Here is a 13,729-nt window from a genome sequence, read left to right on the forward strand (position 1 = left end):
AAATCTTTGGTTTAACAATTTTGTCTAAGATTTACCATGTCTGGACTATGGAAAATGCAAAAATGACAAGCTTCATGACAATTGCCCTGAATATCTATATTCCTGCCCCTGAGCAAATGGCAAAGTGTCAATTTTCAGGGTAGTGGCAAATAGTGATTTTTTAATTTAAATCTTTCTACTTTCTTGAATAATTATACCCGAGTCAATAAACTCAGCAGGACAGTAGCATGGTACAAAGGGAAGCACACTGTATTCAAAGGACCTAGGCATGAAATAGGATTCTGTCAGTTATTAGCTGTGTAATCCAGCCAATACATTTGACCTCCTTCCTTCAGTCTTAGTTGGCTCATCTATAACATAAAATGACCTCTGAGATAATTTCTAGCTCTTAATCTATGATTCTCTGTGCTATGAAATAAGAACACATTGACTTATTGCAGTGAAAAGTATTTAATGAACATGTTTTTGGAAAACGTTCTCTCACAGAACTTGCATAAATAAATATGGTCCATAGAGTTTGAAACATTAGCTTATAGCTTGCCTCATAGATTTTTTCATAACCATATAACATTCCTCTACTTATTTTAATGCTTTTCATGAGTAGGCAGAGTTGAAATTTATTATTGACTTTGTTTTTCCAATTTTCTTTATAGTAGTTTCTTGACAAAAAAAATACAAATCAAAAATAGAAAATAAAGTTATATGGATGGCATTTAAGGGCTTTTATCATGAATAACTTTCCCAATTTATATTATACCAATAACCTTTGGGAGGTTTGCTTCCAATATGTGAAGGAAAATTGTAATCACAATATATAAAAAAATCCATTGTCCCATATGGAAAGATTAAAAAAATCTGTTGGTTTTTGGAACTATTGTTGTGGGAAGAATGGTCTGATCTTCATAGACATTTTCTTCAATGAATACCATGACCCCTTCCAATTCATCCACACAACTCCATCGTCTGTACCATGTTTTGCCATATCCCAGCTGTAATGCCCACCCCAATAGTATCTGCCATTTGGGTTAGCTGAATGGCATCTGTTGTACCACCATCCACCACCATCTTCCTTAGAACACTGTTTACTCAAATCTGCAGTTACCCTGAAAAGAGAAATATTAGTAGTTAATAATAATACATGAATTCTATCAATGGCACATATTAAATAGAAATCACAGGGAAGAAGGAAAATTCTGTGTTCATTTACTCATTATGAAACTGCTATGTGCCAAAAAGTTTAGATGTAAAATTATTTTCCTATCAAGAAATATAATTCCAAGAATTTCCTCTATTTTTATAGTAATGCCAAAGAAGCATCTGATTTTTAGGTAATAATTTTGCACATTCTTTTTTAGGTCACTAAATGTGGTAAGGGGATGATCTGGAATCTAAATGATGAGCACTCCAGGTCTGGTGACTTCCTGGAATGTCCTGTTTATTGCTCCTGGGAAGAGAGTGGGAACAAAATTTAGAGCAAAGCCACAGTAAGTAGTGTTGGCACCTGAATGGAGCCAGGTTCATAAAAAAGCCAGAATGAGCAGCATAAAGTGGGCCCTGAAGTAAACTTTAAAGACAAATTTAGTGGAAGGAGGTAGAAAGAAGCTAGCGCATGAGTTCCTCTGGGGAAAAGCCTCCAGGACCCCCTGAGGCTAGTGCTAGAGAAGCAATAGAGCCAGGTCAGTTAGGGAGAAACTAACTTCCTGCTTTAATTTTTTTATTTTTGCTTCATGCTAATTATTTTCTACACAACTGTGCCCATCCCCTAGGAATTTCCATGCTCTGGGGTAAAGTCCCACTCACTCCAACTTAGTTATAGCTCTGCTGGCAACCTCCACTAGCTTCCCTTAAGCTGATGTTAAAATATTCCATAATGCTAGATTCTGCTTTTAACTCTCCCTCTTATATCCATGTGGAAAGGAGTTGCACATGAAATTATGCTGCAGAATTATTGCCTACACATGGCACTTAGTTGGTTCTGCTCTGCTTCTCCCCAGCTGTGTCTGCTTTCAGGATAGAATAATTCATGGGCAGAGGAATACCCTGGAAAAGTTGCTCTATTTAGGCATGGGTTGGACTTTTTCTTTTCTCTAGTTCCTACAATGAGGAGACAGAGAGAGATCTTTTTTGTTCCATAATAAGATGGGACTCTTCCCCCATTGTACTGATGAAGCTAAAGTTTTAAGTTCAGTAAAGGAGTAGCAGCCTCATCACTTTTTAAAGGAATAATCAGTTGCAGGTCAGTCTAGAACTATTTAGGTTACAGGAAAACTGAATGCAAGAATTAGATTATCAGAGATGCTGCAACTGTTCATTCATTATGGGAATACCTTCTTAAAGTATCAGAAACATAAGCTTACGAATGATCAGCTATATCCAGAGCACACGTATTCACTGGTAAGGACTCGGAGTGGCATGGTTAGTGCTATATTTCAATGATGAAATGAAAATGTGGACATACCAGCCATCGTTGTCTCTGTCATATGTGCTGAAAAACATGCCATTGTGAATGGTCATGGTCCTGTTCTCTCCCACCAGTTGTGATGCTCCATCCATAAGGGCATTGCCAGCAGTTCCTTTGTATTTACTGACGGAGATCTGGTACTTGTTTCCTTCATTCTGTACAGTGAATCCTCCATAATGAGCCTTCACCTTATCGCCTTTCCAGTCTTCCATTTCAATCAGAAGTTCAGTGGGCCCCATTTTGGTAAGCTGGCTAATTTTATCATTTCCAAGCCAATATTCACCTATAAGAAAAAAATAAAACAATTCCCCTCATTAAAATATTTGAAAACTAACACGACCCCTACTTCAGCTGATCATAATTTTCCTCCTCCCCTGATCATTTAACTTCTCCAACACTGACAAAGTTACAGTAAATGCCTGACAGCTAAGATGCTTTCTAAAAGGCCAACATAATGTTGCAGAGACCAATATTTAAGTAACATTTGATGATAGATTGATGAGTAGTAAAAATGCTAACAAGCACATATATTCTCTAACTAAAAAAGAAACTATTTTTAAAAAAATCTCTTTGATTTTAAATGTACCTGGTAAACCACAGTATTTCTTTGCATCTTCGTTGGTTGCAATATTTCCAAATCCTTTTTTGTATGCATCCCATTTTCTACCAAAGTCAACACTACCATCTTGACGGTTCTGGATTACTGTCCATCCTTTAATGAGAGAGAAACCAAGATTGTGTTCATTAATTGTTAAAATAATCTTACTTCACAGTCAGTAGGCTTTTTAATTGATATCTAAAGACCACCACGAGTAGGTGCTCAAAAATCCTTCAAAATAATTTAAAAGTTATACTTAAAACAAAATACACTCTAAAAATCAAGCTCCAATCCTTATAAAATAACAAGTGTATAACTTTACCCAAGGACGCCAAAAACTCATTGGTATTTTACATCTTTGGGAAATTGGTATAAAACAAACCGAAGTTTTTTTGTTTTTGTTTTTGTTTTTTTATACCATTACCTATTGCTTTAGAATCAGTACTGTGTATTGGTTCTAAGGCAGAAGAGTGGTAAGGGTTAGGCAATGGGGGTTAAGTGACTTGCCCAGGGTCACACAGCTAAGAAGTGTCTGAGACCAGATTTGAACCCAAGATCTCTCATCTCTAGGCCTGGCTCTCCATCCATTGAGTCACCCAGCTGCCCCCGCAAACCAAAGTTTTGGCAAAACTCTTTCTCTTTCCAATAAAATCATCTTATAAGCAAAAATAAAATATTTTAATGATTTCTTTATAATTAGATTCATAGTAGTAGGTTATAAAGTTTCTTGAAAAAAGGATAGACAGAAGCACATAATTATATAATTCTCAGATTATTTTTGACAATAATAGTTGAGACAACATGGAGTAGTGGACAAAATCCTGGGCTTAGAATTAAGAAATTCTGAATTCAAATTCCTCCTCTGACACTTACTAGGTATGTAATCCAGGCAAATCATTTAATCTTTAAGGGTTTCTTAGACTTATCTAATGAGTCATAGGTCAATGAGTTGTTTTTCTGTAAGGTTAAAACCCCTTTGAGGAAATTGCATTTCTTTTGGGCATAAGAATGCTGGTAGATATTAAAAGTCAGTATTATAGCAATGTTTAAAGAAAAGTAAGTTTTAAGGCCTTTGGCAAAAGTTAACCAACCTGATCACACCATCATATCAGAGTTGTACTTAATGATACTTTTAGATTATTTTAAAATGTACTTAATGATACTTTGCAATTGGAAATTTTACAATATCATAATTATTTAATATATCAACAACTCAGTGAAGGACTTATAATTGTTCAAACTTCTTCAATTCTGAAGTCCAGGTTCCACAAATATTAATGTCATATTATTAACATAAACATATTTTATTTCATGATTACCTTGAAAAAAATTCACAGAAGCATGTACTCACCTCCATTTTCTGTCTTCATGTCACAATAAACTTTGTATGGTTTGGCAAAACCATCAGGCTGAATGAGATACATTTCAGATGTGTCACCTCCTTTCCTAATAATTTCTTCACACTCTGCAAGCATAAAAGCAATCAGGTTATCCAAGGAATTTTACTGTCTTAAGAAAATGTAATAACCTTTTAATGTCTTGCCTAGAGATTATTCTATACATTCTGAAAAATTATAAAGGAAAGATATTGGCTTGATTTCACAATACTTTCGCTCATAAATCAATAAATATATAGAAAAGAAAAATAAATTTCCTTAAGTGATTTTCCTGAGCCTTTATAAATAAGGGAAATGCTTTATTTATAAAATGAGGGAAGCAGACTAGGTGACCCTTTAAGGTCTCTTTTACCTCTAAATCAATAATTCAGTTTTTATTCATAAAGACAATACATCTAGAAGAACAAGTTGTTATTATTAAAAAGTAGATATATGTAGTATCTCAGTGCGATGTTGCCCTCATTGCAACAAATCAACAGCATATCTGTCTTTATGATTTTCAATATTGTAATGAAATAAACTTGCCCATAATATTGGTAACTGAGATGTTTCCATTGTTGATATTTAAGAATAATATACAAGCTAGGGATGCTGTCATATGCCTACTATCTTTACTACTGGGGGAGATGAGATTAACCAATTAATTAATTAATTATTTGGGGGGTTCTGAACTGTAATAGAAGTAAGGTCAATCAGGTGTTTTCATGAAGTCTGGCACTAAGATAGTGAGTCTTGAGGAGAGGAGGGCCATCAAGCCGTGTGAGAACAAGCTGGCCCAAATTAGGAAAATGGCACAGGTTAAAATTTCCAAGCTGATTAATACTGAGAATGGGCTCATGATTGGCATGGCCAGCTTGGGCAGGATAGGAAAACTCAGTCTCAAATATATACATATGACTAGCTAATTAAATTCATACTTTAAATAGTTCCTTGAAAGTCAAAGTTTTTTTTTTTTTATATCTTTTTCAGTCTATAACTTACCTCTAAGCTTGTCACCAACATACAGTAACACAGAAAATGGCGGGACTTCACATCTCTCTCTTTCTATCCCAAAATCACTCATCTGACGGTTCTCACAGTCTTTCTGCAATCTCCTTCCCAACACATACACTTAACATGCTCTCTCCTCTATTCTATATTACTGCCACTGCCTTCATACCCAACTTGCCATAAATACACCCCATTCCCGTAGCTAGAAATGAGAAAACTTCAAATGGCATAACATCACCCCAGATCATCATGTGCCAAAGTGTAGTGACGAAACCAATTGAAGAAAAGTGAAGCTACCTGAGCTCCTTTGTGGCCTTCTAGTTGTTAACGGAATGGAAGTTTCTATCAAACAACTAAGGTATGATGCTCGTGATTAATATACCTTTGCCTGAAACCACTGGGATATTACAGCTGACAGAGCATGGGTTGCGGCAGTAGTCCATTTGGGCTGAAACATCACTTTCTAATTTCTGTATTTTGCTTCTTAGGTTTTCCAGGATTGAACGAAGTACTCGGAGGTTAGTTGGGATATGAGTGTTCACAGTTTCCTGGATATAAATTTGATGCTTTTCCATTTCAGAGGAAAACCCACTTACTGCATTTTGATTGTCTGTTTAAAAAAAAAAAAAGAAAATGATAGGAAAGGTCATTGATTTCCCTTTATTCTAAATACAAGTGTGCAAACATTTATTAAGCATTTATGTGCCAGACACTGTGTTAAAACACTGAATACACTAAAATCTTGTAAAAGGTGGATATAAAGAAATGCGACTAAAACTTGCCCATAAACTTAACCTATTAACCAGGCTTTAGGGTACATAGTTGTTATGTTGAATGGGTGAAGGGAAGAGAAGTGTCATATACGAATCTCTGTAATAATAGTCATTAATATTAAGTCTGAATAAAAATTATGATCTATGAGAATTAGCTGAGGTTTATCTTTTGTAAGGAAATGTGGAAAAGGCAGAATGTGTATCTTCACCTTAGGATGGCAACCTTCCAAATACTGAAGAACTTGGCATGTTTGCCCTTTGAAAATGACATATGTAACATCTTCTGTGTTACAATGGAAATTTAGGTTGACTGAGAATAAAACAACATGAAATCAGAAATAAATTCTTTATAAAAAAAATACCAATTCTGGCCTCCAATTGGGTAGGAGAAGTAGATGAAAGGTATATTCATCACAAACTGTAGAATGCTGCTAACAGCTTAGGCAGGATCCCTGAGCAATCAGAGTGCTGAAAAAATGAAGTTTTTCTTGCTGTTAGAAAAATTATATAATTGTTACTAAATTTTAAGTTATTGTACTATCATGTAAACAAACTAAAAGATAAAGTTTGAGGTAGCCATTCCTCTAGGGCAAGGGTCGGCAACCTTTTTGGCTGTGAGAGCCATAAATGCCACATTTTTAAAAATGTAATTTTGTGAGAGCCATAAAGTGTTCACAGTGCGAGCTCCTGTAACAGTGCGCACTCCTGTAACAGCACCTGAAAAAAAAAATTGACTTTATGGCTCCTGCAGAAAGAGCCATATCTGGCCCTCAAAAGAGCCAGATATGGCTTGAGAGCCATACATTGCCGACCCCTGCTCTAGGGGATGGAAACCAATTTGAAAAATTACAAGAGAACATAAAGTGGAAAGATCTGGGAAGGAGACAAGATACTAGTAATTGGACACAGTAGATGTAAACCCGTCCAGTTCAATAAAATGGCCAAGAACTACTGACTACTAGTGGAAGGGATCAGAGCGTCAGCTCCAGACCATTGGTCCTTGGGGTTCAAGTCTGAATCTTGGCTTTGTCAGTTATTTCAAACTCTATGTCCTTTGGGCAAGTTGCTCTCTAGGTTTTAACTTTCTCTATACCTATGAACATGCTCAACCATCACTGTGTCTCACCCTTAATTTTTTTAGTGTGAGGTGGAAGAGAAATGATAGTTACCTATTGTTTGCTTCTGTTGTTTGGCCCACAAGTCTTTTAAGGCCCCTACGTACTGAAAGCTGGTAGAAGTACTCCGAGAAATCTCATCCACTTCAGTACCCAAATCTCTTACAGTGGGTTTGATATTTCTTTCCTGTTTTACTAATGCATCTTGTAGCACACATCCTGTTGGACACAACACTCCCTAAAAGAAAAAGATAGGTATTAGAAACCTACAACATGAATTCAGAAGAGGTTTTTGAGATAAGTCCTTTTATTGAAACAACACAATAAAAGCTCAGTTTTAATCTATTTACTTTACTAATCATTAATTTCATTTTTAGTTAAAAAAATAAAAAGGTCAAACACAAGATTGGCCTCAAGCAGAAGTAATGTGAAAATATTACTGCTATCACAGACCATTCTTGTTCATCTCCAAAGGAAGGTACATTTACCTGGTTGCTTTCACCATATGGTATCATCAGGGTACAATGGTTTAAAAAATATGATCATACATGTATAACCCAGGTTGAATTGGTTGTCAGCTCTGGGAGAGGGGAGGGAAAAAGTGAGGGAAACAATATGGATCATATAACTTCAGAAAATTTGTGGGGAAATTTGTTATTAAAATAAAATAATAAAATTTTTAAAATATGATCTCTAGTTCTAAGTTTGACTCTTTAAAATATTTTATGCAAAGTAGATATAAAATGAATCCATTAGAATGCTCCATCTTTCCCTGAATAATAACTGACTAGTTTCCTCCTCTAAGGATCACAGAATCTCAGAGTAGGAAAGGATCTCAGAAGTCATCTAGTCCAAATAGTACTTATACAGGAATCCCTTCTATCCTCTCTCCAAGAAGTGGTCTCTCATCCCTCCCTTGAAAAGGGAAACAGAGTCAGAGACAGAGACACAGAGAGAAAGAGCATCCTACTTCCCAGGGAGGCCTGTTCTAATCTTGGAGAACTCTAATTAGTAGGAAGTTTGTCACTTTAAGCCTAAATCCATCTCTGGGACTTCTACCTATTGCTCTGAGCTAGGACCATGCAGAATAAGTCAACTCCCTCTTCAGATGATTACTCTTTTTTTTCCCCTAAATTTTATTTTATTTTTTCCCAATTACATGTAAAAACAGTTTCAACATTTTTGATCTGGAATTCTCTCCTCCTTCCCTGCCCCCCCCCATAAAAAAAAACTCTTCTCCTGCTGGGACAATTACTCTTTAAATACATCTTCATAACAACCTCCTTCTCCTTGTTCTTCTCCAGCATATCCATCCCAAGTTTAGTTCCTTCAACTCATCCTCCTATGGCATACCTATCTCTAAAATCAAGAACAAAGCTTTCTTTAGAATATCATATAAATATGCATAGATATTAAAGGCCAGGTTATGAGAATGAAGATTTTTTAATATATCACAGCAGGAGAAGCTACCATAGATTATTTTCAACTTGCTTTCAAAATTTTTTTCTTTTTATTATGAACTGAACAAATGACTTTTTTAATATACAAAGAACAGAAGAAACCTCTATATGAAACTGCAAACTTGTGCAACATAATTTTCTTCAGTATGTATGAAACTTAAGCTGTTAGCTCTTTTTTGTGTTATTCTAAAAATGTTTTATTGAAACTTTCTTCCCCTTTTCCATTTTCTTCTCTCACTTTCCTCTTCTCAGTCAAGTCAGTATTTTGCTCAGTGTGGCAAAACCAGGAAAACATTAGGACTGAATTCCTGGGTTCCTGCTGTGTTGTGTCACTCAATTACAATTCCTCTTGCAACTCTGAACCAGAAATGGGCACATTTATGGCATTTAATAGTAAAACCAAAGAAATGAAGCAAAATTCTTAATTAATGAGGGTCATGAGGACATTTCTATAGCCCAGAGTCTTCTTCTAAGCATTGACAGTCTTTGACCAATTTTGCCAATGATTTCATTGCACTTACCATATCTGCATCAGCATGGAGACAGCCTCCAGCATCAGGTGCTTTTCTTTCCAATTTCTTGAGATGAGCAGGCTGAGGTTGGGATGGACGAGCTCGGTATCCTCCTCCACTGATGGGAGGTGGAGCTGGTCTCAGAGTTGGAATTGCTTCCCGTCTTTTATCTACTGGTCGATGACCCCGAGCACCCACTTCAGGCTTCATGAAACAAGAGAAAGAGAAGATGCATAGTAGAAGAGCCGTAACATTGTAAACTTTCAAGTTCTTTTCTTGCCTCTTATCTCTTCCGTCTTTTCTCTGTTGATTTTACCCAGTAATACTACTTCGGTGATCACTTCTATACTCATGACTTCTCAAAATCCATTTTTCCAACCCCACCAAACATTCTCCAGAGTTTTGGTCTTATATTTATGACTCCATGCTGGATAACTTCATTTGAATATTCTACCAGTTCCACAAATTCAATGTGTTGAAAACTGAATTAATCTTTGCTCTCAAATGTGTGCTTTTCTCTAACTGCTCTGTTTCTGTTCAAAGTACTACTACTTTTTCAGTTACTGAGATTCCTATCCTCAATTGTCTTTGACTCTTCCCATTCCCTCATTGCATACATTCAGCCTCTGATTATTCTACTTCTGCAATATTGCTAGCAGATCTCTCTCTTCCTCTGCAATAAACCCTTGTTCTGGGCAATCTCGTCTCTTGGAGATGGCTATAAAAGCCTCCTATATAGTTTTCATGGTTCCTGACTATCCCTTTACACCACTGACTAAATAATCTTCCCAAAGTATTATTCTGATCATGTCACTCCTCTACTCCAAAACCTCCAGTGGCTCTAATGAAAGGTTTACTGTAGAAAATATTCTAATATTGACATTCAAGGCCCTCCACAGTCTTGTTCTAATCTATCTCCTGAATCTTATTTTATACTATTTCCTATCTTGTAGTTTGAATTCCAGCCAAAATGTAATTCTTTTTCTTGCACTCTCATTTTGCCCTCTGGGCCTTTGTTCATATTTTTCTAGGTCTTTGTTTATTTTTTTTAACCTTTATCTTTCATTTTAGAATTAAGTATTAGGTCGAAGGCAGAAGAGCAGTAAGGGCTAGGAAATGAGTGCTAAGTGTCTTCTTGCCCAGAATCACACAGCTAAGAAGTTTCTGAGGTCAAGTTTGAATTCAGGACCTCTTTCCTGTCCCCAAAGCTTAGTACTCTATCCACTGAGCCATCCAGCTGCCCCCTATACCTTTGCTTATGCCATACCCCAGCCTAGAACAAGATTCTCCTTGAAGGAGAGAAAATCATTTTAGTTAACTAAAAAAAATAAGATTAAGACTTCCTTTATCTTCCTATCATTTATCCATTTATCACTTTTTGTTGAAGCTCTTTCTTTCCTTCCTTTACCCTCTCACTTTCTTCCTCCTTTTTTTCATGCTCCTCTCCTCCAAGAAGCCTTTGCTGACAATTCTCTTCAGATTTCGTAGAGAACTCTGTCTGGATTTCTCCTTTGCAAAGAGAGCACTTTCCTTTGTATCATAGTTACTTGTGAACAAGGGCTTCCCTTCTATTCACCTGTAAGCTCCTTGAGATCAAGCTCTGTATTATTCTTTTGAATGCCCAGCATAGCCCCTTAATAATGCTTAATAAATATCTCCTGAATTGACCTTCCTTCTCTTGAAATGGAGGAAACAGGCCTAGAAAATTAAGAGATCAGCTCAAGGTTTCACAGACCATCTGGGCATGCAAGTTATTGGAATTGAGGTAACTCTTGGGCACAGGAATCAGGCAGAGTCTCTAACATCAGCAACCTGTATAAATAGTCACTACATCTACAAACAGAAAGTATTTCTAGATATAAAAGCAATGAGATCAATTCTTTACATCTAAAACACTAGAAATCTATCAGTAAGTGATGACACAAGTTAATAAGGATTAATGTCATTTTGTTGTTCCTTTGTTTCAGTCATGAGTGACCCTTTGGGACCCCAGTTAGGGTTTTCTTGACAAAGACCCAGGAGTGGTTTGCCACTTCTTTTTCCAGCTCATTTGACAGGTGAGGAAACTGAGGCAAATAGGGTTAAGTGACTCGCCCAGGATCACACAACTAGTGTCTGAGGCCACATTTGAACTAAAAAAAATGAGATTCCAGTTAGTCCTCTTTCCACTGCACCACCTAGCGGCCCTTAATGCCAGTTAGCTAATTTTATTTACCAAGTACACATACTTGGTTGATCATACTTTGGAACATTTATTTACAAGTATTTAAAAGTAGCTTGTCTAAGCCCTGTAAATTCCAACTGTATCAATAAATATATCTCTTTATTAAGGTGAAAGTATTAACTATGAATGTCATAATATGTATAACAAGATCTGAAGAGTAATAGAGCACTGAATGGTGCGAAAAGTAGCTATTAGAATTCTCAGAAACTGATTTCTTGGCTCTTTTAGTCTACCATCAAAATGTTTTCCTAAACCTTCCCACGGTAGCTCGGATCTGCTTTCACTTAGTTACTTTCTTTGGATCAAAGACCATGAATGTATACCACACTTGAAAGTATTTGCTAATTTTGAAAAAGTAATTGTTTCTCAAGGTAACAAAAAAAGAAGAAAAAGAGAGGAAAGAGTCTCAAAATATTAGATTGATTCTGTGTCTCTTGGTAGTTTACATCACCCCACAAAAGCGTCTTTAAAGTTACCAAGTATGTCAGTTGAATTCATTATATGCTGGCCATAGAAGGCACTGAATTACCACTTCTATAATGCATTTGTGCATGTATTTTTTTGGCACTTAACTTATTCGCAAAACATATTAGGTACTGTATAGAAAAAACCTGAGGCAAGACCTCTGTTCTCAAAATAATGAAAAGTCTTGTAGAAAGAAACTGTGTTGCCCTGTTCAAAACAATGTGGTAAGATTTATCTAATCAGTTTATTGTAGATAAGACTTGGAATGGGAATAATTTTTTGCTTTTAAGTTAAAGTAATACTTTATACGGTATAGTGAGATTGAGACAGCAGTGGTAGAATACAAAACAGAGGTTTCACAATTATAGCATCAGTTAATTTAACCAATGAATATGACCTAGCTAAATAATTCAAGTAAAAAAAGATCACTTTGAAGCCTGAACTCCAAATCTGCTACCTCCATGAATCAAATTAACCAGAAAAATGTCGTTTTGTAGAATGACACAGAAAAACTGGATTCTCCTCCAGATCCTAATGTTCATTCATTAAAGAAGCTTAAAGGAGTCACTTTTCATCTCTATCCCTGACTATCCTCATCTATAAAATAAGGCTAATAAAACTGGCTCTTAAATTGATCTCAAGAAGTTTTGTTACAAATGTTATTTTTGCTTTATAAATTCCTTCTAATCTGTTCCTCAATTTTTATTGATAAGACGACTTAAGATATGATGCTTAAATGAAATATATTTTTTCAAATAGATGAATTAGACTATTTGCTTTATAATGTTCCTTATACTTACAGGAAAACACAATAAGAATTACAGCGTTCATTTTCTAATATGACAGTCTATTTTCTTAAATCACTGCTGATTATCGCAACCACCCCCCTTCTTTCTGTTGCTAAATATTGCTTTTCTTCATTGATAGGTAAGCTTTAAATACCCATTGATCACAGTTTGCCTGCTTCTTGTCTGCAGGTTTTCTGATTTCTATTCTGTACTATTTTCATATTTTTCTTTTTTTTGTTAATATTAACACATTAAAGTCTTACATGCAATAAAACAAGTAAATGACAAATGTATATCTTACCGTACGTAGATCATCATCCTAAAGAAAAGAAAAATGAAAAGTTAAAAAAGTAATAATAAAACAGAAAGAAAAAGACCTTCCTTTTACATAAAGAAATTAATCACATTTTCCATGAAAAGTCATAATAAAATTATTCCTCAAATTGATGTTTTAACTAAATTTATAAAATTTGCTATCATTAATTAATTTTAGTTCTTATAAATAAACATGCATATATAATTTCACATTTGTGCATATCATCAGAATTTATATTAATTCTATTACAATAACTATCATTGATATTTTTATAATAACCTCATCATAATCCATCTGGGATTTAGCTATGGAAACGCAGAGGAGGAGCAGCAAAAGACGTTTCATGGCAGAAAATGTTGAGAGGTTCCAAGTAACTACCCTTTGCTAGTGGATCTGAGAGTGAGATCGTCGATCCTATTTATATATACTGGGTAGTTTGGTAGGCCTGATATTAGAACTAGTCAGAGCTCCAGTTAATATTTAATTTTGTTGGTTGAACCATTTAAAACACTTGAGCAATATCTTCCCAGCAACCCATATTTTCCTGTCATACTTGATGCCCAAATTTAGATGCCCCACAAAAAGTTCTCTAAGTCCTTCAATTTGGAAAGATGAAGGGAAATTCAGGGT

General features: G+C 35.5%; 1 protein-coding gene across 4 annotated transcripts; it reads right to left on the minus strand.

The window, feature by feature from the left end:
* Positions 1 to 431: 431 nt before the first annotated feature.
* Positions 432 to 13,468, minus strand: FGB (fibrinogen beta chain). Of its 4 annotated transcripts, none has more exons than XM_044680215.1 (9): positions 13,379 to 13,468; positions 10,682 to 10,708; positions 9,316 to 9,510; positions 7,389 to 7,572; positions 5,829 to 6,056; positions 4,411 to 4,524; positions 3,048 to 3,173; positions 2,459 to 2,744; positions 432 to 1,103 (listed from the first exon to the last, which is right to left on the minus strand). In XM_044680215.1, exons 1-9 carry the CDS (start codon positions 13,442 to 13,444, stop codon positions 872 to 874), a joined length of 1,458 nt encoding a protein of 485 aa, XP_044536150.1. In that variant the 5' UTR covers positions 13,445 to 13,468; the 3' UTR covers positions 432 to 871. The 4 variants fall into 4 exon arrangements, with proteins under 4 accessions (XP_044536150.1, XP_044536152.1, XP_044536149.1 ...); XM_044680217.1 differs by lacking the exon at positions 10,682 to 10,708 and adding an exon at positions 10,715 to 10,729; XM_044680214.1 differs by lacking the exon at positions 10,682 to 10,708 and adding an exon at positions 13,085 to 13,102.
* Between the last annotated feature and the right edge of the window lie 261 nt (positions 13,469 to 13,729).

This window comes from Gracilinanus agilis, chromosome 6, assembly GCF_016433145.1.
Source record: "Gracilinanus agilis isolate LMUSP501 chromosome 6, AgileGrace, whole genome shotgun sequence".
In the NCBI taxonomy this organism is placed as follows: Eukaryota; Metazoa; Chordata; class Mammalia; order Didelphimorphia; family Didelphidae; genus Gracilinanus; species Gracilinanus agilis.

Bases quoted from the DNA above. Each gene is read 5' to 3' on its own strand.
- FGB (XM_044680215.1), bottom strand. From the start codon at position 13,444: ATGAAACGTCTTTTGCTGCTCCTCCTCTGCGTTTCCATAGCTAAATCC. The intron at 7,573-9,315 runs GTAAGTGCAATG...TTTTTCTTTTAG, and splicing joins TCCATGCTGATGCAGATATG to GGAGTGTTGTGTCCAACAGG. The intron at 2,745-3,047 runs GTACATTTAAAA...TTTTTCTTATAG, and splicing joins GAAATACTGTGGTTTACCAG to GTGAATATTGGCTTGGAAAT.